The sequence below is a fragment of the Notechis scutatus genome, chromosome 2, assembly GCF_049901735.1.
Source record: "Notechis scutatus isolate UNSWTSFEM ecotype Mainland chromosome 2, rNotScu1.2, whole genome shotgun sequence".
Classification (NCBI taxonomy): Eukaryota; Metazoa; Chordata; class Lepidosauria; order Squamata; family Elapidae; genus Notechis; species Notechis scutatus.
Genome location: NC_142010.1, coordinates 125,998,757 through 126,021,938, shown reverse-complemented (window position 1 = coordinate 126,021,938; position 23,182 = coordinate 125,998,757). Strand labels below are relative to the sequence as shown.

The 23,182-nt window shown below is 37.3% G+C and overlaps 1 protein-coding gene and 1 long non-coding RNA gene across 3 annotated transcripts; one reads left to right on the top strand and one right to left on the bottom strand.

Annotated features, from left to right (window-relative positions):
- Positions 1-163: 163 nt before the first annotated feature.
- Positions 164-6,396, top strand: LOC148132231 (uncharacterized). Its single transcript, XR_015747748.1, has 4 exons — positions 164-212; positions 1,205-1,237; positions 2,237-2,305; positions 4,756-6,396. It is a non-coding gene; the product is annotated as an uncharacterized LOC148132231 (long non-coding RNA).
- Positions 5,955-21,384, bottom strand: POLG2 (DNA polymerase gamma 2, accessory subunit). Of its 2 annotated transcripts, XM_087956109.1 has the most exons (9): positions 19,375-21,384; positions 18,126-18,234; positions 17,916-18,021; positions 9,915-10,085; positions 9,627-9,767; positions 9,082-9,162; positions 7,524-7,624; positions 6,691-6,807; positions 5,955-6,135 (listed from the first exon to the last, which is right to left on the bottom strand). In XM_087956109.1, the coding sequence occupies exons 1-9, from the start codon at positions 20,084-20,086 to the stop codon at positions 6,099-6,101; spliced, it is 1,575 nt and encodes a 524-aa protein (XP_087812235.1). In that variant the 5' UTR covers positions 20,087-21,384; the 3' UTR covers positions 5,955-6,098. The 2 variants fall into 2 exon arrangements, with proteins under 2 accessions (XP_087812235.1, XP_026534541.2); XM_026678756.2 differs by lacking the exon at positions 5,955-6,135 and having other exon boundaries at positions 6,608-6,807.
- Between the last annotated feature and the right edge of the window lie 1,798 nt (positions 21,385-23,182).

The window sequence follows — 23,182 nt, the reverse complement described above, 5'->3', positions numbered from 1 at the left end:
AATTGCAACTTCTGGATGACCTTCAAGGGCAGCCCCAAGCAGGCCACGTTGCAGTAATCTAACATGAAGAATGTAGTTTACCACTGAGTATCACAGAAATTATTGTTTACTTGAGCCCATTGTTTCTACCACTGAATTTTTTTTTCCTTTTTTTTTTTTATTTGCAGGGAAACTGAAATCAGCTAATATTTGCACTGCCTATGATGATACTGGTAACCGTCAACCTTTTTAGCATTGCCATAAAATGTATTTCTTGCAAATGAAAAAGAAGGAAATATTTTTGAGCATTTAAAATAGCCCCGTCCTTGCTTTTTGAGAACAAAAGCAACCTTTTAGCTGCATGCTGGTGCACCTGTTTTGCAAAGCCATCAATGATCTTAAGCTTTGCTCCCAAAAATACTCTATAGGGACAGGACTATTTTTTATTGGCTAAGCATGATTGGACACTGTGATTGGATAAGGAATTTGCCTCGGGTACATAAGCTCTCAATGTACATACAAACCACAAAGTGATAAGTCATTAATCATAGATTCTTTAGGCATAAGACAGTGCTGTGGGACAGTGGTGGGATTCAAAAAATTTTACTACTGGTTCTGCGGACGCGGCTTGGTGGGTGTGGCATGGCTTGGTGGGTGTAGCAGGGTAAGGACATTGTAAAATCTCCATTCCCACCCCACTCCAGGGGGAAGGATACTGCAAAATCCCATTCCCTCTCCACCCCGCTACCCTGCTTTCCAGCTCCATTCTCCTGTGCAGGGAAACAAAAGAAGACCCAGCTGGGACTTGGGAGGCAGAGAATAGATGGGGACAGGGCCAGTCAGAGGTGGTATTTGCTGGTTCTCCGAACTACTCAAAATTTCTGCTACCAGTTCTCCAGAACTGGTCAGAACCTGCTGAATACCACCTCTGCTGTTAAGTTAACCTCAAGATGGCACCAGTAGCAGCCTCAGTGAAGCGGTCTCTAGTAGTTTTAAAATACTATTTGATACAAATCAGACCAAGTACAAGAGAAATAGCTGGCTAGGATTAATCCCCTTCCGCATATGCATCCGTATAATAAGGAAAACCATCTTTCCATCTTTCTGGACGTTAGATTGAAGTATTGGTTTAACCCCAAGAGATAATTTCTCATGTATTTGCTGAAGCAAGAATTGAGCTGAGAAACTACAGTCGCTTAACTTTGGGCCTATGCTTTTCTTCCAGGAGAGAACCAACTTGACAATGAACAATATGTGGGTAAGAGAAGCTTCCATGTAGTTTATTCGATTTCTCCAACATATAAGAGAAAAAAATCAGTTTCTGAGTGCAAGAATATTATTAATTTTACTTATTTATAAATACACTTTTCACAGAATAGGGGACACAGATTTTATAAATACATCCTAGGTCCACAGAGCAGTGAGCCACAAAGGCTCAACTCATCCTTCTGATCAGGACTAGACAATCTAGTAAGGGGATCTTGTTACTGTACAGGTAGTCCTCGACTTTCAACAGTCATTTAGTGACTGTTCAAAGTTACAGCAGTGCTGAAAAGAAGGCTTATGACCGTTTTTTCCACATACATTGCAGCATCCGTGTAGTCACGTGATCAAAATTCAGATGCTTGGCAACTGGTTCAAATTTATGATGGTTGCAACATCCCGGGGTCATGTGATCCCCTTTTGCGCCCTTCCGACAAGCAATGTCAATGGGGAAACCAGATTCACTTACCAACCATGTTACTAAATTAAAATCTGCAGTGGTTCACTTAACATCTGTGGCAAGAAGGTTTTGTCCCTTTTTATAGGGACAAAACTCACACGTCTCACGTAACAACCCTAACTATAGACGGCCCTGGCTCCATCTCTGCCTCCGACGCAGAGCACTCGTCAGAGCCTTCCCCGGACTCCAGGACTGGCGCATGTTCTTCTCCAACCTCCCCACTGTCCTCACAGCCATAGCAGCAAGAGATAAAACTGCAATCCTATCATCAAAACAACAGAGACAACTACTCCTTTTCAAACAGCCGTATTTCATGCTTGAACATGAAACCAGCCTGCATTATTTCATACTCAAACCAAAACTCACGTGTTTTGTTTCAAGCATGAATAATTTTGAACTTGGATCGTTTCACGTTTGAACCATTTTGCATATCCCAATTCATATGTCTGAATTCCTCTTTCAAAGGAATATCACTTAATTCATTGCCCTTGCTATTATAATAGTAACTGATTTCTTTCTTGCATTATCATTCAGATTATGGAATAACTGAAGAAAATAAATATTGCAATTTGAAAATGAAAACCAAGACAGATTACAGATACGGTAATTTTAATTTGCGTGGATCAAAAACATTCTAATTATTTGTGAGCATTTGTGTGTATGTATGTGTGTTTATGTGTATATATGTATGTATAATGGTAAGTTGTTTGTTTGATTGATTTCTATAGCCACACATCTCAGCAAATGACCCTGGGCAACTCACAATTCAAAACATATATTACAATTAAAATGAATAAAACATTAAAACAATGCAAACAATAAAAAGCATTAGAACTGCAAAAAACATTAAAACTTCTAATTTGAAGTGGATACCAAGGCAAAATATCTGGCCTGTTAACAATATAACTAGGAGGCATGTAGTGCCCCAGGCTCAGCAACATGGGCACATTGGTAATAATAGGGTTGGAGATTGGTCTGTGGATGACCAATCACATACATTTGGGCCAGGGAAACTAGCCAATAATTGCACTAACATTAGGTAGTACTGCCTACTTAAACGGGAGCATATAATTGCTTCCTAAAAAAGACAATGAATGTCTACATCAGAGTAAGAGAGTTCCTTGCTGTTTCAACTACTAGTTTACACACAGTACAGTCAGGATATACATGAGATAAATCACTTGGGTGTGAAGCAATGTAATTAAAATGCAGAGCACATACTAAAATAAAAATTATCTGCAGTTCCCTAGAATTGGTCTTCCAACTGCAGTTATTGGCAGCCATAGCTAGAATAGCCAATAGTAAGAAAGTCAGTGAGTTGTAGTTCAGCATTGTCTGAAAAATTACTGGTTCCTTACCGTTGCTTTACAACTATTATTGGTTGAAAATAAGGTGTATTTCTGAAATGTTGTGAAGTCATTCTGTTTACTCAGAAGTGAGTGCCATTGCTTTCAGTGAGACTTCCAAATACCAGTTCAGTACAGCTGCAGACATAAACCCTGCTAGCAGGGGTAGGCTTGAATCATCAGCATATCCAAGTGAAAATTACACAACTTTTACAGTGCAATGGACATGCACCTATCAGTTTACTGCCTGGACAGGTATCAGCTTTATAGGTGACTTATCCAGGTATAATTACAGCCATTTGTCACAATCTTCTACCAGCAAGCATAGATCTACCGTTTTGCCGGCGTATAAGACGACTTTTTGCCCTGAAAAACATGCCTCCAAGTGGGGGTCGCCTTATACGCCGGGAGGACTCGACTCCCACTTCGAGCTTGAGTTGCAGCTGGGAGGGAGGCTGGGGGAGCGGTGTGTGTGTGTGTGTGTGTGTGTGTGGCGGGTGTCACTCGCCACGCGCTGCGCAACCTTTCCCCCTCTTCCTTCCTTAGCGGTGTGGGGAGGAGAGGATTCAAGATCCTCACGTGCGGCGTTTTTTTCTTTTTTTCTTTTTGCACGCAGGTTTTGCATGCGGGCGGCTGTAGGTTAAGGATGGGGAGCCCGGGTGGGTTATCAGGTTTTACGGTGCTTCCAACATGTGCGAACGGTGGGAGAGCGGAGAAGAGAGCGAGCGAGCGCCCTGCTGTGTGAAATCCTGCCGTCAAAGCAACACTGGGGGAGGCAGGGTATAAATTTACCAGGTTAATGTAGCAATGGTGATTAATGCCCAGAACATTGTTTGCGGGTATTGGTGTGTGTGTGTGTGTGTGGTGGTGGTGGTGAGGAGAGGTTGTCCTTTGAATGCGGAAAAGTAGGTGTGACCTGTGTAGGAAAATAAAGAGATCCTTTTAGCGTGTTTGGCTTCTTTGCCTCCCTGCTCGTTTTGATGTGGAGATAATGGCCTTCGGGCGGAGGGGAAGAAAACTGTAGCTGGATCATTTCAAATTTCACTTACTCTCCTGCCTCACTTCAATATGTCTGAGCGACTCCAGATACTGGAAGACTTTTTGAATGAAAGTGTTACCTCCATATATTTTTTTAAAGAGGGCCACTTGGGGAAAAAAAAAGATTCTAAGGAATTCCTTGTTTCTTGATTAAAGAGAAGGCATTGAATATACTGTTCCTTGGCAGCCTTTTCAGTGTCCGGGTTTTTGTGTGTGTGTGTGTGTGTGTGTAAGTGTGTGTGTGTGTGTGAGAGAGAGAGAGAGAGAGATCAGCTGTATTGAGAAGAGAACGTTTCCTGTGTTCTCATTTTATTTACAACATATTTTACGCTTAATGGTAAGCAATGAAAAATATTTTTAAAACTCATTTCTAAACTCCATAGCTATTGGCATATTCTTGGTTCAAAATTGGATTAGCTCATTTCAAAATTGTCCAAAGCAGAAAAGTGCGTCAAAAAAAAAAAAAGTGCAAAAGTGGAAGGTGTGTGGAAGAGGGGGTAGTCTTATACGGCGAGTATATAACAAACTCTATATTTTGAGTGGAAATGTTGGGGGTCGTCTTATACGCCCAGTCGTCTTATACGCCGGCAAATACGGTAAGTCATTATCTGAGTTATTTTTGAGTCTCTCCTCAGAATAACATTTTTAAAATTTATGTTTCTATTCTAGTGAATGACAGTGAAGACAGTACCGTAATCTATGCAGATGTCATCTGTAAATACGAGTGATTCCTTTATACAACAAGGATGAATGTTTAAATTATTCTTTAGTTTCATATTATTTTTGTCACTCTGTATCTGTACAACATGGCAGGCAATCCAACATCAGAGTAAGTATCTGAACATCGATGCAGTCCCCAGAATCTCATTTTTCAGCATGACAAAAAACGTTGGTGCAAACATGTTTTGAATCATTCTTGTTCATTCTCAAGATTACAGTAATAGTTAAGAGAAACAAGATGAAAAATTACAAAAATGTGCAAGATACATAAAATTCAGAACTATTTTTGGGACGGTCAAGTCACAGAAGAATGCCATGATGGAAACTGAGGCAAGAATATCTAAATATCTGCAGACTTTTTTAGACTGGTGCAGGCTTCCGTCCTAGGCTCTGACTGGTAGAAGGCCTGACCTTCTGTCATCTCTTGCAATAGGGAAACCACCTGTGAAAGCCAGGCAAGTGATCTTCCTGTTCACCTTTGATGAGTCTTCCTCTGGAACTCACATAACAGTTCTCTTCAGCAATTTTCTTCTGAATTGTCCTGAAACAAGCTCTTACCAAGATAAACATGTCCTATCCATTTACTGTTCAGCATTATACTTTAGTAAATCAAATCTTCAACGGCCACTGTCTAGAACCACGTCAGCCACCGTATCTTCTCCATCCAAGTTCTCAGAATTTTCTAGGCAGTCTTCTTTTGCCAGCTAATTAACTATCCTTTTCTCTCGTCCATCAGAATTTTCCTATGAGAAATTAAGCTACCTGCCTTACTCACAGCTTTCACTTACCTGCTCAGTAAATAAAGATGGTTAGTTGGTTGTCTGCATGGACCTAAGACCCTTTACTGGGAAGACAGAGCTGAACATAGGTTCTCAGAGTTGAACTGAACTCCCAAAATAACCAGAGGATAAAGGTTGCTTACACCTGGTGTAGTGAAGACAAAAGCCAATTGGTTTCTGAGGAATCCTTTCAGATGTTCTCTTATAAATCAATGGAGTTTTTTGCATTCACTTTGAGTGCTTCTATAATTCATTATATAAAGATACTGAGTCTGTCTTATGAAGCAGGGTTTCCACTTGTTTCTCCAAGCGAGATAGTCTCTTCCAATTGCTCAGTTATGCTGAATTTCTAGAAAGTATTTCACTACTTATAAAATGTCACATTTTAAAGAAGCGAATGCTCCTTATTTTATGTCATTACAGAAGTTTGATTTTATGTCAGTTCTATTGAGATAAAACAACCAAGAACGGATTGGATCTTTTCTGTCCAGTTCTTCAGAAGTTCAGCATTACTTATTGTCCCTTGGTAATTTGACTCCAAGCTGAAGTTCTGTTTTTATTAAAAAACAACCACATGACGAACACCTAAGCATATGACACCATCTTGTATTAGCATGCTTTCAAACTTTTGGAACTGCCATTTATGTATATTGTTGTTGAAAATGGGCAAAAAAAAACCCCAATTGATTAAGTATGGGCTTAAATGGTCCTCCTTCAGATGATAGATACCCTTAACATACCCATCCCAATTCCTATTTAAATCCAAATAATAGAGAAAAACAATATTAAATCTTTGAAATATCTTTTTTTTTTTAAAGCAAGTTCCTAACTTTGGAAATGAAATGTTCACATATTTTTGTTTATGTTAGACATAGTTCTGTGCTATTATGAATTCACCAAAGTAACTAGTTCTACACATGCGAGATTTTGTCTGCTTTACCTTCCCATCTCATATGGAAAAAAGGCATATCCCAGAAAACAGAACTATATTCTGACCTAAAGAAGTATCATCATTCAGAAAGAAAGGTTCAAATTTGCCTTTATTTTTTAAAAAATTCAAGTATTTTTAGCAGCAGACATATATTTGATTAAGAAGTCCTTTAACCTGGATATATGCATTGTTTCTTTCAAAGTAGTATCTCTACTTCGCAACTGCACCAGCCCATTCTCTAGTGTGGCATCACTGATCAGGATTGTGAAAAGCACACCCATTTCATCATACCTATCAACAAGAATAAGAACAAAGAGTTTCTGTTCAAGGGTATACAGCAGCAGTATCAGGCATGTATATTAGGAAAGCATATTTTAGGAATCGATTAGAACAGGGGTCCCCAACCCCCAGGCGGTTGCCTATTCAGAACCAGGCACGTGAGCAGCAGGCCGGCACGCACACACAGCTCAACTTGTGCTCGTGCAACCCGGTTCCCCTCCCCCCACCGCTGGGCCGCCAAGCTGCAAAAGTTGGGCACCACTGAATTAGAGAGTAGATATGATCCAGTTAAATCATCTAAATTACTTTTCCATTACTTTAACAAATAATTGCTTGCTTTTCAAATGGAGTCCTGAATTTCCAAAAGACCTAAACTACAGTAGATGGAGTTACATTTAACTCCAAACCATAAAATACTCTGTATAAATCTGGTTTAAGTGAGAACTTATCCAAGTGTGATTTATCCAATAAATCACATTTACACTACTTATTTATTCTGTCAGCTCACTAAACTGAATGTTAAGGAATATGATTAAAGTCAATTTACAAATAAATGTATTTGTAAACAAATAAAAATCCAATCTTGTTTGGATTTTTTTGTAACTTAAGATTAATTGGTTTGTTCAAAAAGACTTTGAGCAAATTTAACAACTTGTCAATGTTGTAAATTTTTCAACATTTAGCTCTCAACGTTACATTCTGAATTATGCCCTTTTCCCCCTCCTTACTTGGTATAGAGCTGCTCCAAAGAGGATTGCATGGTTTCAAGATAGCCAGGCCAAACAGAAATCTCATTTTCTAACAATTCCTTGAACAACTCTTGGCACACCTTTGAAAACAAACACTTTCTTGAATCATTGAATGAAAAGACAAAACTGTAATGATAAAGAAGTTTATATCTGGCACTAAGGAGATTTAAACACATGATACGAGGAGTCCTTGGTGCTGAGCTTGCCTATTTTCTTTCGGTCGTTTCATTACCCTAAGAAAACAAGAAAACCAGCAAGCTCAGAGAGCACCAAGGACTCCTCATTTCAACCCTGAGCTACAAACATTATTCTTTATAAATACATACTTTCTGGGTGAAAGAGAAAAGTAAAAAATACCCTTGTGCTAAGAGCTAAGATTGGTTCGTTTCTTCCAATATATTTTATTTTTAATTTTCTACATTTTTTTTATTTTTTTTTGCAAAATTTGGGTTCTAAACTATTTTTTGTAATTACTTAAGATTTATTAGCACTACTAGGAATAAGAGATTGGTGGTCTCGGCTCCCAACCATGACAAGAGGGACCTATTTTATTAGACTTTGCCTTACGATTCAGGCATTCTCATATAATATCTGTTTAATATGATGCACTTCTAATATTGAATATGGGTTTACCTACACTGATAACTGAACGAAATTATAGAGAGCAATTCTCTATTTGAGTCCTGGTAGCCAAGAAGCCAAAAATATTGCAAAGGTTTTTAAGAAGGGTAAAAAAAATTTCGAAAATGGATCAAAATCTTACGCTGCCTGTTAAATCAGAATCACAAAATTTGAAATGACCTCAGAGATTATGTGGCCCTGCTCAATGCTCATCACATTAGATCCTTCAGCTGTTGTGAGTGGGATGGAGCTAAGCAATCTAGCCATTTACTTATAGTTTTTAATAATAAAATTATACTCAATTTATTTTAGTTACTTGTTTTCCATTTTAGATGCCCCCAAATTAAACCCTATGTGATGGCAATTGATACAGAAGCTTGACAGAAGAATCTTGATAACCCTGGTGAACTCTTGAGTGAGATAAAAACAGAATGGAAGTTCTCTGTCCAGTTTTCCTACAATCACATAATATAATTGTGACCTGTGACTCAGTACTAAGGACTATGCTCTTAGCAAAAGTGAAAGCTTTTCTAGTACAGACCTAACTTCCGTAGATATCAGCTTCAGTGCCAGGCAGGTTAACAGGTTGGTGGATCAGAAATATTTCTCCTCTGCACAGCAGAATCCTTGATCCAACAACAGATACAGAAAAGCCATATTTATATGAAGTTGTTTTATTTAATGTATGTAGAATTAAATCTGCCCTAATGTTTGCCCTAATATTTTCCTGGAAATACCCCAGCACTGAACGTAGATTCTGGCTTTTTTTTTTTTTACCTTTTGGAGAAGGACTTTTATCTTATATTAGAGCTTGGCCAAAAGAATTAGATGGAAAGTGCTTTTAAAAAAACAACAGTTGATTTTATTAAAATAGAGACATAAAAACTATTTTAAAAATCTTGATGTGATAGCTCACCTGCCTCAACTCTACTGCTGGGCCCCTTCCCATATCCAAAGCTACTTTGATGGGTGCCAAACACGGATGAAGCTTAAGGACCTGAAATAAAACATTTTTGAAAATAAGGTAAAAAATAACAATTGCAAATATTTACAGAGTAGGAGATTTCTTAAAAGTAGCTTCTTTTTTCTCAGAATGTTCCTGCTGGGAAAAATGAAGGTGATACTTGCTTAGTCTCTCTGCAACTTCCAGGGTTTCTTTCTTCCATGCCTTCAACCTCCAGAATTATTGTGGGGGAAGGGGAAGAGAAGAGACACACACATACAGTAGATGGGGAAAGTGGGAAAGGGTCAAAGATCACTCTGTTTTCTTATGGAAAGTTTCTATATCCAGGCCACTGAAAGCAACACAAACTACCTTTATAGTTTTCAAATTTACAGCAATGGAATCTTTAATTGTCCAAATGAAAAGTCCCAAACAGGAGACAGCACAACTGCAAGGGGAAAATCTTACACTTAGCTTCCATTTGCATTGATTTAATTCAATTTAGGAATATGAATCACCTTTCTCTGCAGAGCCTTTTTTTGGGTCAAACCATTTTCAGACACCTGCATGCTATCATAGAGGTATGCTAATACTCCACTGTCCAAATTGCCGTTCACAGAGAGGACATGAGGAATAACATGCTTTCGCCCATCTCGACCCTGAAGAAGAAACATCAAAATGTGCATTCTGTTAATGTGCCATTTCATCATAATCACCTATATCGCTCGTATTATATGAAACGGATGGTACAGGGAAAAATGGGATGGTGCTAACATAACAGCACTAAAGAGTTTAATAAAACTTACATACAATCTTGATACATTTCCTGGATACATTTGTAATAGTTCATTGTCTCCCAGCATCTGCAGAGTTTCTATTGTTTCCTTCCCCCAGGGAAAATTATAATACAGATTGTTTCCTCTTCTTCCTTCTTCATTGTGAGCGCCACTGCTGAAGTTGGATGGGCTTATGGCAAACTATTAAAAAGAAATATAAAAATGCAGGGATTTACAGACTAAGTACATCCCAGGTAAACACAAAGACTACACATATTTTAATTCTCAACACAACTGAAAATATGGAAATACTTTGGAAAGCAAGTACATATTCATTTATAAAAATCTGGCTAGAAAATAATGTATACTTCAGTATTCATTACCCATATAGACACATTACCTATATAGATACTGACTGCAATTTTTGTTGATACAGGAAAACTTATCTTAATTCTAACAAGTTATAAAAACTTAATATTCCCCCAAAGTAATTGTAAAAAAGTATTTTTAAAAGTCATTTGAAATTTTTCTGTTTAAATTCCAAATTAATTTTGGACTGTTGGTTTGTAGTTGCTGATTTTTTTAATATAAATTTTATTAATGAACAACAAACAAAAACATCAAAAACAATGAACATGGTGCATACATAACAAAAAATACAAATTTACATATGTACATAAATATTAATATTTTTTGTTACAATTACTCCTTTCTTTTTTTAAATCAGTGGTAAAACTTCTCCCAAATTTTATAAAAATCAGATTCAGTCTTATCTTTTAATTCTTGAGTTACTCTATCCATTTCAGCGCACGACCAAATTTTCTAATTATTTCCATCTCTTCTGGCATATCATTTCCTTTCCATCTTTGGGCAAGAGCTAGTCTCGTGGCAGTGGTGACATGAACTATTAGGTATATTATCTCCTTGTTATATTTTCCAACATTGATTCCCAATAGAAAAATTTCAGGTCTAAACTCTATTTAAATTTTAAACATCTCTTCTAACCAGTTTCTAATACTCAGCCAATATTTCCACCATATTCCACATTTCCACCATACATGGTAGTATGTTCCGATTTCTTTGTTGCATTTTCAGCATTGAGGGGTGGAGCCAGCTGTCTGGGAGAGAAGACGTGCGAGCAGATTCCTCTGCGAAGCACGATCTTTCAAATTTCATTTTGCGGGACCTTTCGGGGCTCAAAAGGAGGCTCGTAGGGTTTCCAAAGGTGTAGGGGTGCTGAAAAACCTACACGGGTAGCGGTTCATGCAGGGAAGCAGAGAGAACCTGGATCGAGCAGACAAAGTAAGGCGATCGGCATAGATGAAGACAACTGGTCCTATTATCGGTGAAACAGCGGAATGAAGGTGCATATAAAATGGACAGCTTTAACAACTTTAAAGTGAGTAAAACAAAAAGGGGAGCCAAAAGCGAACGATATAGAGAAAACCCTGCATTAAAAGTCAGCCCTAGTTAACAACGGAAGGAGCGGCAGATTTAATGGTGGGCAAAGAGATTGGAAGAAGATAGGGAAGCCATAAAAAAAAATCTGGTGAATAGAAGAGAGAAGATCGATGTATATGGCTATTAAAGAAAAAACGATTAGCTTGGCACCTGGATTTAATGCAAGAGAAATTTTGGACTATACTTGGAGAAGGGTGACATTTGAAAGTGCTAAGTGTGGAACTGTGAGAGATCTGTGGGATTACAAAATAAAAATGGGAAGGTTTGGAATGGTTTGAGTAACTTTGAACTGATGAACTTGATTTAAAAAACTGAGAGAGAATTGATAACTGATCAAATATTGTGGTGAGATTGGATTCTTTTTGGATTTTGGTTCTATATTTCTTTTGAACTGTTCTGAACTTTTTTGGAAAAAGAAGCTTGGAACTAATTAAAATGGAGGGTACAAAGAAATGAGTCTGCAATTTTGAAGTTGACAAAGAGACATTGTAGCGCTTCATGAGAGACACCTGCTGGTTACTGAACTGAAGTGAAACTGTGACAAGAAAAAGGATACTTGGTTACTTTTCCCTTTATAGTAAAGTTCTTGTTTTTCTTTTCTTTTTGGTATATTTTGTTGATTCTTAATTTAAAGAAACTTATTAATTTATTGCATATATAGGCAAGTATATAGGTAAATGTAATACTCTGCTGATCTCTGCATATATTTGGAATACAGATTGATATAATTATACAAATATACAAATACAAATATAAAATATATTATATACCTGATAACTAGGTTGATTACGTAAAGTATAAGAATTTTTTAAATAATTATATATTTTGATAGATTGGTATATTATGCTATAGATTAATTAGGTATATATTTGTTATCTTCAAGACTTGACTAAGTGGGATTATTATAAGCAATATATCTGTTTGTCTTATTGTGGATATATTTTAACATACTACTGATTATTGGATATTAGATGGGATTTATTTTTAGATTGGCTTCAATATTAATATAAATATTTGGACAAGTGATAGAGTTATAGAACTGATATAAGGGGGAAAATTATTAATTAAATATTGCAGAGTGATGTGTTAGTGTGAGAATTAGAAATTTAAAAACTGGAGGGAACTGGAGGGATTTGAAAGAGAAGAACAAAATTGGAAGACGTGATGGAAAAAGATTATAGCAAAGATATTTAGTATGACAAGTAATACAAATATACCTAAGCCGGGAGCTGGAAAAAAAATACCCACCCAAACATTGACAACGAGTCCCTCCACACAGAGAGCTATAGATGAAATGTTACCAAGGGAGAGATCAAACTCGATAAAAGGTCTGCAAGGACTAATGCTGAATATGCAGGAAATGCTATCTAAAAACCATGAAGATCTGAAAACAGAGATAGGATCACTAAGGTCTGAATTAAAAGAAAAAATCCAAATTATAGATGAAAAATTTGAGTGCTACCAACAAGAGATGAGGAAAAACCAAGAAAAAATAGTGGAAATAGAATCTAGAATGGATAAAGTGGAGAAAAAAGTGGAAGACCTGATGGATAAGCTGATACAAGCAAATAAAGAGCTGGAATCTACAGTAATTCTACTGGAAGCAGAAAAAGCAGCTCACTATCTGAGATTCCAAAATATTAAGGAGAAAAAAGAAGATTTGCCGGATGTAATGGGTGAGATAATTGCAAAAATATTGAAAACAGAAAAAGAAATTGTGATGGAAATGGACGAGACATATAGAGTGCAGACGAACAATGCAAGAAGACACAATATTCCTAGAGAAGTTCATGTTTGACTGATTAAGATGAAATATTGCACAGAACAAGAGATGATCCAATAGAACATAATGGAAAACAAATAACTGTCCTTAAACAGGTGCCAAGAAGAGTCAGGGACTTGAGGAGACCTTACCACTTTCTGACAACAAAGCTAATAAAATATCAGTTTTAGATGATTGATGCTGGAGGGAATTATGGTCAACTGGCAAGAGAAGAGAGATCGACTAGACACAATTGACAAAGCGGAAGATTTCTATGATCAACAATTTGCTAATGAAGGAGAGACAGCAGTGGAAGAAGAGGAAGGAAAGACTTGGCTGAGGAAAGAGGAGCAGAGGTAGAAAATAAGGCAGAAAATTCACCGGACAACAAGGAGAGGAGATATGGAAGAAGAAAGGCAGAAACATATGAAAGACAATATGCAGAATCCAGAGAAATGAGAGTAACAAGAAATTGAAAAAAAAGAGAGAAATGTGAGGTAATTTTTTTTTTTAAACAAGTTTTATTAATTTTTTTCAAAACACACAAGTCGTCATTATCCATTACATATTTAAACCTTTTTCCATTATAAATTTAACAAGTCAGATAAACTATAATTCTGTTTTAAACCATTTCCATATAAACATACAAAAACCTCTTATCCATTTTCTTTCTCTTTACTCTTATTCCATTTTATTATTATTATTTCATCTATTTCTTTCTGACTTAGTTACCATTATTCTCATTCTATATTTCTGCAAGGTTTCATTAATTCTCCCCCAAAAAAAAACATATATATACAACACACAAAACATAAAAAAGATCTTTTTGGAAAGTAACTTGGACCCAGGTATTTCTTTCTTCATGGACTTCAACTGTATTCATACTCATCTTACATATCATTACTTATTTTATTTACCATTCTAAATCTTCTATATTAACTTCTCCCCATATTTCACTCTTTTTAATTCTATCTTAATTAATCATCTTAATTTGAGTCATTATATTTGTATCTTTTGTCCATTCTTTATTGTACCTTTGTCTCATTCCTTATTAAAAAAAAAAGAAATTTCTCCTGAAATCACTAATCAGAGTATGATGCCTTTCTATCTCCCGACTAAATTAATCAAATTAATCTTTAGAATACCCAATCCGATTTTGCTTGGTACATTCTAACTGAATAATACATCCAAAATAATTAAATACATAGTTAAACAATAGATCTAAATATTAAAAACAAATACTATAATGAAAATTTTATAATAACATCAATCCCATAATCTTATTAAACTCTTTAATTAAAGCTCAATATTCTAAATCTCCCCTCATATTATATTTTAAAACCAATCATTATTAACATTTCAACATTTTAATCTCTTATCAACTCTTAAGCCATTTAAGTTTTCTATTTCTAATACAATACTACCATATCATCTTATGTACCTTGCAAAATCTCTTTGAAGAAATTATACTTATCCTTTATCCTTAAAAAAATTCCTTTTTTCCCATTTAATTTCAAAACTTTGTAGCTTTTCTCCACCTTTTCCCTTTCTTTCTTCTCCCAACAAACCTTTCTACCCCCCTTCTTCTAGCCTCTGCCTTACTGGCTTCCCTTCTGTCGTATTCCTCTTCCCTTTTGTTTACCATCCTTATATTGATTTTGCACCTTGTTTTTCCCTTTCTTAAATGTTTTTTTAAATCTTAAGTCCTTTATTTCTCTTCTCTTCCCTCTTCCTTCCTCTTGGTCGAGTTCTGAGATTTATTAAAGATGGTTTCCTCTCCTTCTTCTTCTTCTGCTGTCTTCATCTGCTGCAATGTTTGTTGATAGTTAATAAGCGCCATTTCTAAAAAAAGGAAGGCTTCTTTCAAACCAGCTTTACCATTTTTTTGCTTGCTCATAATCTTTTCTCAGTTCCTCAATAGAAGGAGCCATTATAAATCTTTTCTTTTCTTTTCTCTTACAACAGTCAGAATATTCCAAAGGAAAAATAAGACAATCCCCAAGTTATCAGTCAGTCCAAACCAAGACAGAGTTCCCACTCTCTCCTCCTAGGGTAGTATCAATCAGAGAAAAAGAAAGTCCAAATCTGTTTCTTAAAATCTTATTGCAATATATTTTAGTCTTTCAATCCTTAAGGCATCTCCTCCAACAAAGTCTTAGCATACAAATATTTTTTTAGTCCTCTCTTTTCCCACTCATCGCTTAAAGCCAGTTTTCACCTAAAAAAAAATAGATTTCTTAATATTCACTTTTTATTCCGTAGAAAAAGAGGGTAAGCTATCCTTTCAGCACCATTAAACTGCCGCTTTTTCCTCTTCTCGAAGTATCATTCAGAAAGTCATACTTTTCAGGAATTTTGTTAAATATGTCTTAGAGTCCTAGGAGCCAAGAAAACTTTCTCCTTTCAAGCACTTTCTCCACTTCCTCCTGCACATTCTTACCCGGCTGCCAGCTTCTTTGTGGCGGCCATTACGGACCGCCGCTGCACCGTCCTGGGAAAATGTGAGGTAATTTTGATGAACGTTAATGGCCTAAATTCCCCAGTGAAAAGGAAGAAAATATTTCATAATTTACAAAAATTGAATGCAGATATAATAGCAATACAAGAGGTGCATATAAAAGAGAAATAAAAATACTTGCTAGATAATAGAAAACTAGGAAAAGCTTTTATGTCATTAGATAAGCAAAAGAAAAGAGGGGTGGTGTTATACATAAAGGACTGGATTTCGGCTAAAGAAATGTTTAAAGATAAAGATGGTAGGATATTGATGGTAGAGATAGAATTAGAAAATAAAAAGATTCTTTTAATAGAGATTTATGCTCCGAATGCCCCACAAGAACACTTCTTTCAAAAAGTATATAATAATATTAAAGAAATGTATTATGAAGAGATTTGCATCTTAGGTGATTTTAATGCAATTATAGACAAAGCAAAGGACTATAAAGGTAAAAATAAGAAAATAACAAGAAAGGTATTACCGAAAATTTTTCATGATTTGGCAAAAGAGGCTAAGATTTATGACGCATGGAGAGATCATCATCCAAATAAGAAACAATTCATGTTTTATTCAAACAGACACCAGTCCTGGTCGAGACTGGATATGGCATGGATGCCTAAGAAGCTTATCTCAGAAATAATTGAAATAGAAATTGAACCGAGCTTGTGGGCAGATCATAGTTATATCAGGTTTAGCTGGAAAAGCCAATCCAAGATCCCAAGATGGACCTTACAAAGAATTATTCTAAAGGAGGAAGAATTTAAAATTAAATTGGAAAAGGAAATGAAACTCTTCTTTGAGGAAAATAAAGAAGACACGTCCCTACAAAGCACCTGGGATACAGCTAAAGCAGTTATGAGAGGAATGGCGATAAATTATATGGCGAATAACAACAAGAAAAAGAAGATACAGCAAAAAGCATTAGAAATGAAATATGAAAACTTGGAGATGAAACTACAAGAACCAAAATTGAAAGAGATAAAAACAAGAATGGACTTAATAAAACATGAAATAAATTTGCTGAAAAAAAGAAGATTTAGCCCAAAAACTGAAAAGAATAAAACAAAATGTATTTGAGAATGCCAATAGACTAGGAAGATGGCTAGCCTGGAAATTGAAAAAAACAAGCAGAAAAAAGATGGATCACTAAGCTACAAAACGAACAGGGGGAAATATGTTATCAAGAAGAAATGAAAAGGAATACAGCCCAGAAATTTTTTGAGGATTTATATAAAGAAGAAGAACAGGTAACAGAAGAAAAAGTGATAAAATGTTTCAAGAAAGCGAATCTTTCGAAAATATCGGAAGAAGAAAAAATCCTATTGAATAGAAGTATAAATCTTGAAGAAGTGACTTGGGCAATAAATAAACAAAAAAATAACAAGGCGGCTGGCCCGGATGCACTCCCTGCTGAATTATACAAAACTCAACAAGAAATATTAGGCGACAGATTACTTAAATTATTTAATGAAGTCCTGGATAAGGCAAAGATTCCGGAATCTTGGAAGGAAGCAACGATTATGATTATTCCAAAAGAAAAAAAATGATCAAACAAAGATAGGAAATTATAGGCCAATATCTCTATTAAATGTGGACTATAAAATTTTCGTAACTATAATAGCCACAAGATTCAAGAAAATACTAAATTTATACACACAGACCAAAATGGCTTCCTTCCACATAGACATCTTAGCAATAATATTAGGACAATTTTAGACGTCATAGAGTATTATAAAGAGCGTAGTGGAGGTAGCATTATTATTCCTGGATGCTAAAAAGGCCTTTGATAATGTAAAATGGAGTCTCGTTCTGCAACAAATTAAGCATATGGATTTGGGGCAAAAATTCCTAAATGAAGTATCAGCAATATATAATAAACAACAAGCTAGGATATTGATAAATGGCCATACAACAAATAAATTTGAGATATAAAGGAACGAGGCAGGGGTGTCCATTATCACCTTTATTATTTATTTTGACTTTGGAAGCACTAACAAGAATAATTAGGAAAGAACCGGAAATAAAAGGACTAAAAATAAAGAAAGAAGAATATAAATTACAAGCCTTCGCTGACAATTTGGTTTAGAAGATCTGCAAAATTTGGGACCAAAATGGATAGTTGCTGATTTTCTGAACTACTCAGATGAAAAATAATTCAGTTACCACTAGATTAACATTTAAAGCAGTGAGCTGCATGAATTAAATGTAAGAATATCAATTTTACTTTCAACTTCACAGCAGCCTTTTCAGAGGAACCATTCAATATGTTGATAATTTTAACACCTCATATAGATAAGGTCTCTCTAAATACCTTTCTCCACCACTGAAGCCGCTGACGTAACCAATAGCCAAGCCACTGTCCAGCTGTTCTGGCAGAGTTGTACCAAACAAGGGAAGCCATTGTCCTTTCACCTGTTCTTTAAAGAATACCAAGAAGAGGTCAACAAATAAGCAAGTTGTTTTTCTTACAGAAAAGGGCACATAGCTACAAAAAAGAATTTAGGAACTTGGATTACTGTACCTCATGGGATTTTTGTCATTTGGATGAAAACATATTCCTATTTGCGCAATTCCAAAAGGCAGTCTCTGGTTTACCAATTCCAGACAATCAATATAATGCTCTAAAGCACCTATCAACATAAATTAATAAACATCAACAATTGATGCATTACAATATTGCAGAATAATTTCATTTATCTTGAACAGAAACAGCCTGTGGATGATTGTATCATGCAAATATGCTATGCACTGATGTAAATGTCTCATACAATCTCATGATTCTAATGCTTGAATATATCATACAATGACCTAATCTCAGACATAACACTTAACATATCCACATTTTCTATTAATAATTACAGTACCCTCTCTGTACGGTTAAATGAATCAAGCATAGGAACACAACCGCCACATAATCATAAAAACATAGAAGTCATGGATTAGGCAACAACTAATTAACCATAAACACACCAATAGCAAAACATTTATAATTACACTATAATGCAAGTTCCTCCTTTTCATGTGGAAAAGTAGCAGCACTTTTATGCAATTTTATCACCTACCATCTACTCTTTGTGGCAGTGCAGACAAGTAGCGCCAACCACTAGTACTAACACAACCCTTATTATACAGTTACTGAATCTTGCAAGTGTGAAAGTACTTCTCCTGTCCCTCCTTTTTACTCTCCCCAAAACTAGGGTGGGTCACTTTTGAGATACTTTCTCCATCCCCACCCCTTTTTGGATTCAGATTTCATTTATCAGGTGTGTCTAGGCTGCAGTTCTTCCTCCTGTCCCCCAAGTCATCCCCACATGCCATTACACTTATTTTATTTTATAGGCACCTCTTCCCCAAACCCGTGTATTACAACATTTTCTGACACACAACTGGTCAACAGAGTGCAGACTGTTTACAGATTGATGGATGCAAGAACTTCAATTTTGTAACTTTGCTTATTTGTGGTATATAGAGTTGCTGTCACTGAATGCCCAATCCCCATTTCAATTCTGAACCTTAGCGGCACAGTGGTTAGAGTGCAGTACTGCAGGCTACATCTGCTGACTACAATTTGGAAGTTTGATCCTCACCAGACTCAAAGTCGACTCAGCTTCCCATCCTTCCGAGGTCGGTAATATGAGGACCCAGATTGTTGGGGGCAAGAGGCTGACTCTGTAAACCGCTTAGAGAGGGCTGTAAAGCACTAAGAAGCGGTATGTAAGTCTAAGTGCTATTGCTATCAGAAGTAACAACCTACAGAAGTGACATCCTACCATGAAGAAGGTTGTCGCGAAGCATCCCGGACTGGGCTAGCATTTTCTGCAAGGCGGCGAGCGGCTGCTCTCCGTCCGATCCAGCCTCCTGCAAGGTCTCCCCGACGGTGCGCGGATGCACCAAGCGCAGGGACTCCCCCAGGGGCCCTTGGCCAGCAGCGGGCTCGAGTCGAACCGGGCCCTCCACGCCCAGCACTTGCTCCCGAAAGACCACCACGGCCTCCCACCACTGCGTGGCCAGGTTCTTCTTCAGCGCCACCCCCAGAGGCCCGAAGGCCGGGTGGTCTCCTCGCAGGTAAGAAGCCCAGGTCTGCTTGCCCTCGTCTCCCCCTCTTCGGAGGAAACGCCGCCTCTGACAAGCAGCCAAGGCTGCTTCGCCGCACTCCTCGCCTGCATGGTCGGCGCTGCTGCTGCTGCTGCTGCTGCTAGACGTTAAGCAGGAACGCGACTGGGCCACCGAGAGAACGGCGGAGCCCCGGAATAGCCGCGACGGCGCTGCACGGCTCCCCGCGAGCAGCTTCGGGCTGTCGAGCTGCTCCCACGGGACTCCGGGCTGCCTCTCTCTCCGCCTCTTTCGAGAGCGTTTGTGGAGAAAACTGAGGCGCCCACCGGATAAGAGGCAGCCGGAGCCGCGCTCGCCGCTGCGAGCTACGGAAAGGCCGGAATTTGCAAGGCACAAGTAGCCCCACCGGGAGGACCGCCTGAGCCACATGTAGGAAAACACCCGGGGGGGGGGGAACTGATTGGAATGCGCATGCGCCGCTTGGCCGGGCACTCACGGAGGGAGAGCGGAACAGTACGTCATTACTGTTCCTTACGCGTTTGGCAAACACTTATGGGACCGCTGAGCTTTTCGGGCGATGCTGAACTACAAGTCCCGGCATCCTTCGCTGTTAGCCACGCCGCTTGGAGGCTGCTGGAGATTTGTTTACCTTTGGCTTTCGGCCGGGCTCTAATCTTCGTTTTTTGAGGTGGGCGAAAGCTGTCGGTGCAGGTTAGTAAGAGATTTGAGAGATACTCGCCATGCCCTCATCCAGTTAATTCAAGACGCTTAAAGGAAGCTAACAGATGCTGATCTGTTTTGACCGAGAAGCTTTGTGGCGGAAGGCTACGAGTAGTATTTCATAGGGGGATTTTATGTTGGATTGCCCTTCAGGCTTTTTATCTACCATCAGAACTGCATTATTTTCAGCAGCTCACACGGCAGGTCTGTCATTAACACAGGGTTTTCCAAAAACGACCAGATGTATTGTACTGTAAGTAGTCCTTGACTTACCACAATTGAGCCCAAAATTTCCCTTATTAAGGCAGTTAAGTGATATGTGCCCTATTTTACAAACTTTTTTGTTGTTGCCATTTTTGTTAAGTGAATCATGTAGCCATTAAGCGAATCTAGTTTCCCCCATTGACCTTGTCAGCTGGAAAAGTTACAAATGGTGATCACATGGCTCCAGGACAGCGGAAACATCATAAACACATACCAGTTGCCAAAATTGTAATTATGTGATTTTGGAGAAGTTGCAATGGTCATAAGTCTCTTTTCAGTGCCATTGTAACTTTGGTCACTAAACTAATAGTTTTAAGGCAAATACTATTTGTTCAATTCTCTGAATTCTCAGCAGGCATGCCTTTGGGGAAGCAAGAATCCAAAACATTATGGAAGACAAGTTAGAGAAGGCTGATGTAATTTTCCCATTGTTTCACAACCATCACTAATTAACCCTTTATGAGAGCTCTGCTGGGACTGCAAGCCTCTCTCCTTAATATATACTATATAGGATTATACATGAAATATGGAAGTGCAGTGCAGCATCCTTATTTATCCCTCAAGCTTAACCCTGGTCCCCAATTTTAACCTTGGATTGTACTGTAAACCTAGGCACATCTCTCCCAACTGCTGCTTCCAATTTGTACCAGGGAACAGAACAACCAATAAAACAGAATGCATGGGAAATATACCGAAAAAACTATTGATAGTAAATTTGGTTATTTGTTTTTGACTCCACCATAACATTGAAATAAAAAACCGTAACGGAGTGGGGACCTGTCACAAATGCCACTTCTTTTCATGGATTCCTGTATAATGTTTAGGTCACATCTTCAATTGTTCCATTAATCCTTAAAATGGTTTAGAATTTGATTGTATTTATTACAATATGCACTACTGCTGCTCCATTATTGCAAATTTAAACACTTCAGCCAGAAATTGGGATCTGCATAAGACCATTTAATAACATTCCTCTTCTGTCAGTTTGCATTGTTTCCATTTTGTGTTGCTTTAACGTTTTCTTTAATTCAAAGTATCTTCTTAGATGCAATCTGATTTGAACTTGTTTAGAATCTAACTTGGCTATATTCTCAGTAGTTATTGTGATTGGGTAATTTACAGCGCAAAACCATTTGCATGCCCCTGGTGTATATGTATCATAGCCTGAAGCTGTAGTTCTCTCTTCACTTTAGTGAATTGAACAGACCTGATTTCTCAATAACCCTAATACTTCATTAGGGGCCAAACAGCAGTGGTGCAGATAAAAAGATGTAACAGAATTAAGATGTAAAAATATAAAACCTTATTAATGATGTCAGAGTTTGGTTAGTAAGGCACCAAGCTAGAAACCAGGAGACATTTCATAAGATGGGGTTTGTTTTTTTTGGCACTCTTGAAGACAGGCAATTATTGCCTGAAATCAAATGAGTAAAATTTAGATTATATATTCAACCAAAAGGCAATATTGTGTTTCTGAAAAGCAAAAATTTGGGAGATGTTATTTAGTATTCTATCTTAAGATTCATAATAGAAATAAAATATCTTCAGTTAAATCCCAAGAAAAAGAAAGGACAGCCTACCTCAGCAGAGGGGAAAATCTACATTTTATATCCATGTAGAACCAGCTATATACAGGCTACATTAAAAAGTTGCAAGACAATGGTCATTCTCAACTGCCACAAAAAAGTCTATAAACACTACAGAGTACTGTTCTGTACTGCAAATAATTTTTTTAGCAAAAATCAGTGTGCAATGTGTACCAGAATGCTTTCACTTATACTTAAAATCACATCTGTATTTGCATTTATTTTTCATGATGCCAGAAGTACTACATGCATATTTTAAGGTTATAGGTTTGAACAGAAGATAAATAATTCAGTACTGAATGCTGAAGGCCAATTATAACTAGGTTCTTGTACCCATGCCAATATTATTTCAAGAATTCATTTATCTCCTTGAACATCTGGAAACCTACTATGCAAATTAAGATTTGGGTTGACACAATCAGTGACCCAACAAGCCAGAGGAAATTTCTATTATGCAACAGAATTGCATTATGGGCAAGTTGAAACATATCAACTCAAATATTTACATTTATCTGAAACAAGTTTATTTCTTAACATATTGGACATTTAAGCCTAAAATAATTTAAGATCCATCATGGGCTAGGCTGCAGACTGGGAGATTTGAGTTCTAATCCTAGTCTGAAGCACAAAACCAGCTGATGGCTTTGGGCCAGTCACTTTGTCAGTCCTAGGAGACGAAGGTAAACCACTTCCAAAATGTTGCCAAGAAAACAGCAGAGACTTAGCTAAGTAGACAGGAATCAACACTAACTCAAAAGGACCAAAATCTCTAGAATGTGTGTTTTGGCACAGTGTTCAACCTTATGGTTGTATTTAGAACATATCTAATTCCCAAAACAATTTTAGGCCCTTAAGTATCTGAAGCTGTAATCTGCCCATATCAGGAATCTAGAAGGTTTACATCGCAAGAAGAGTGGTTTAAGTCTGGGGACAAAAAAAATCAGTATAGTAGAAC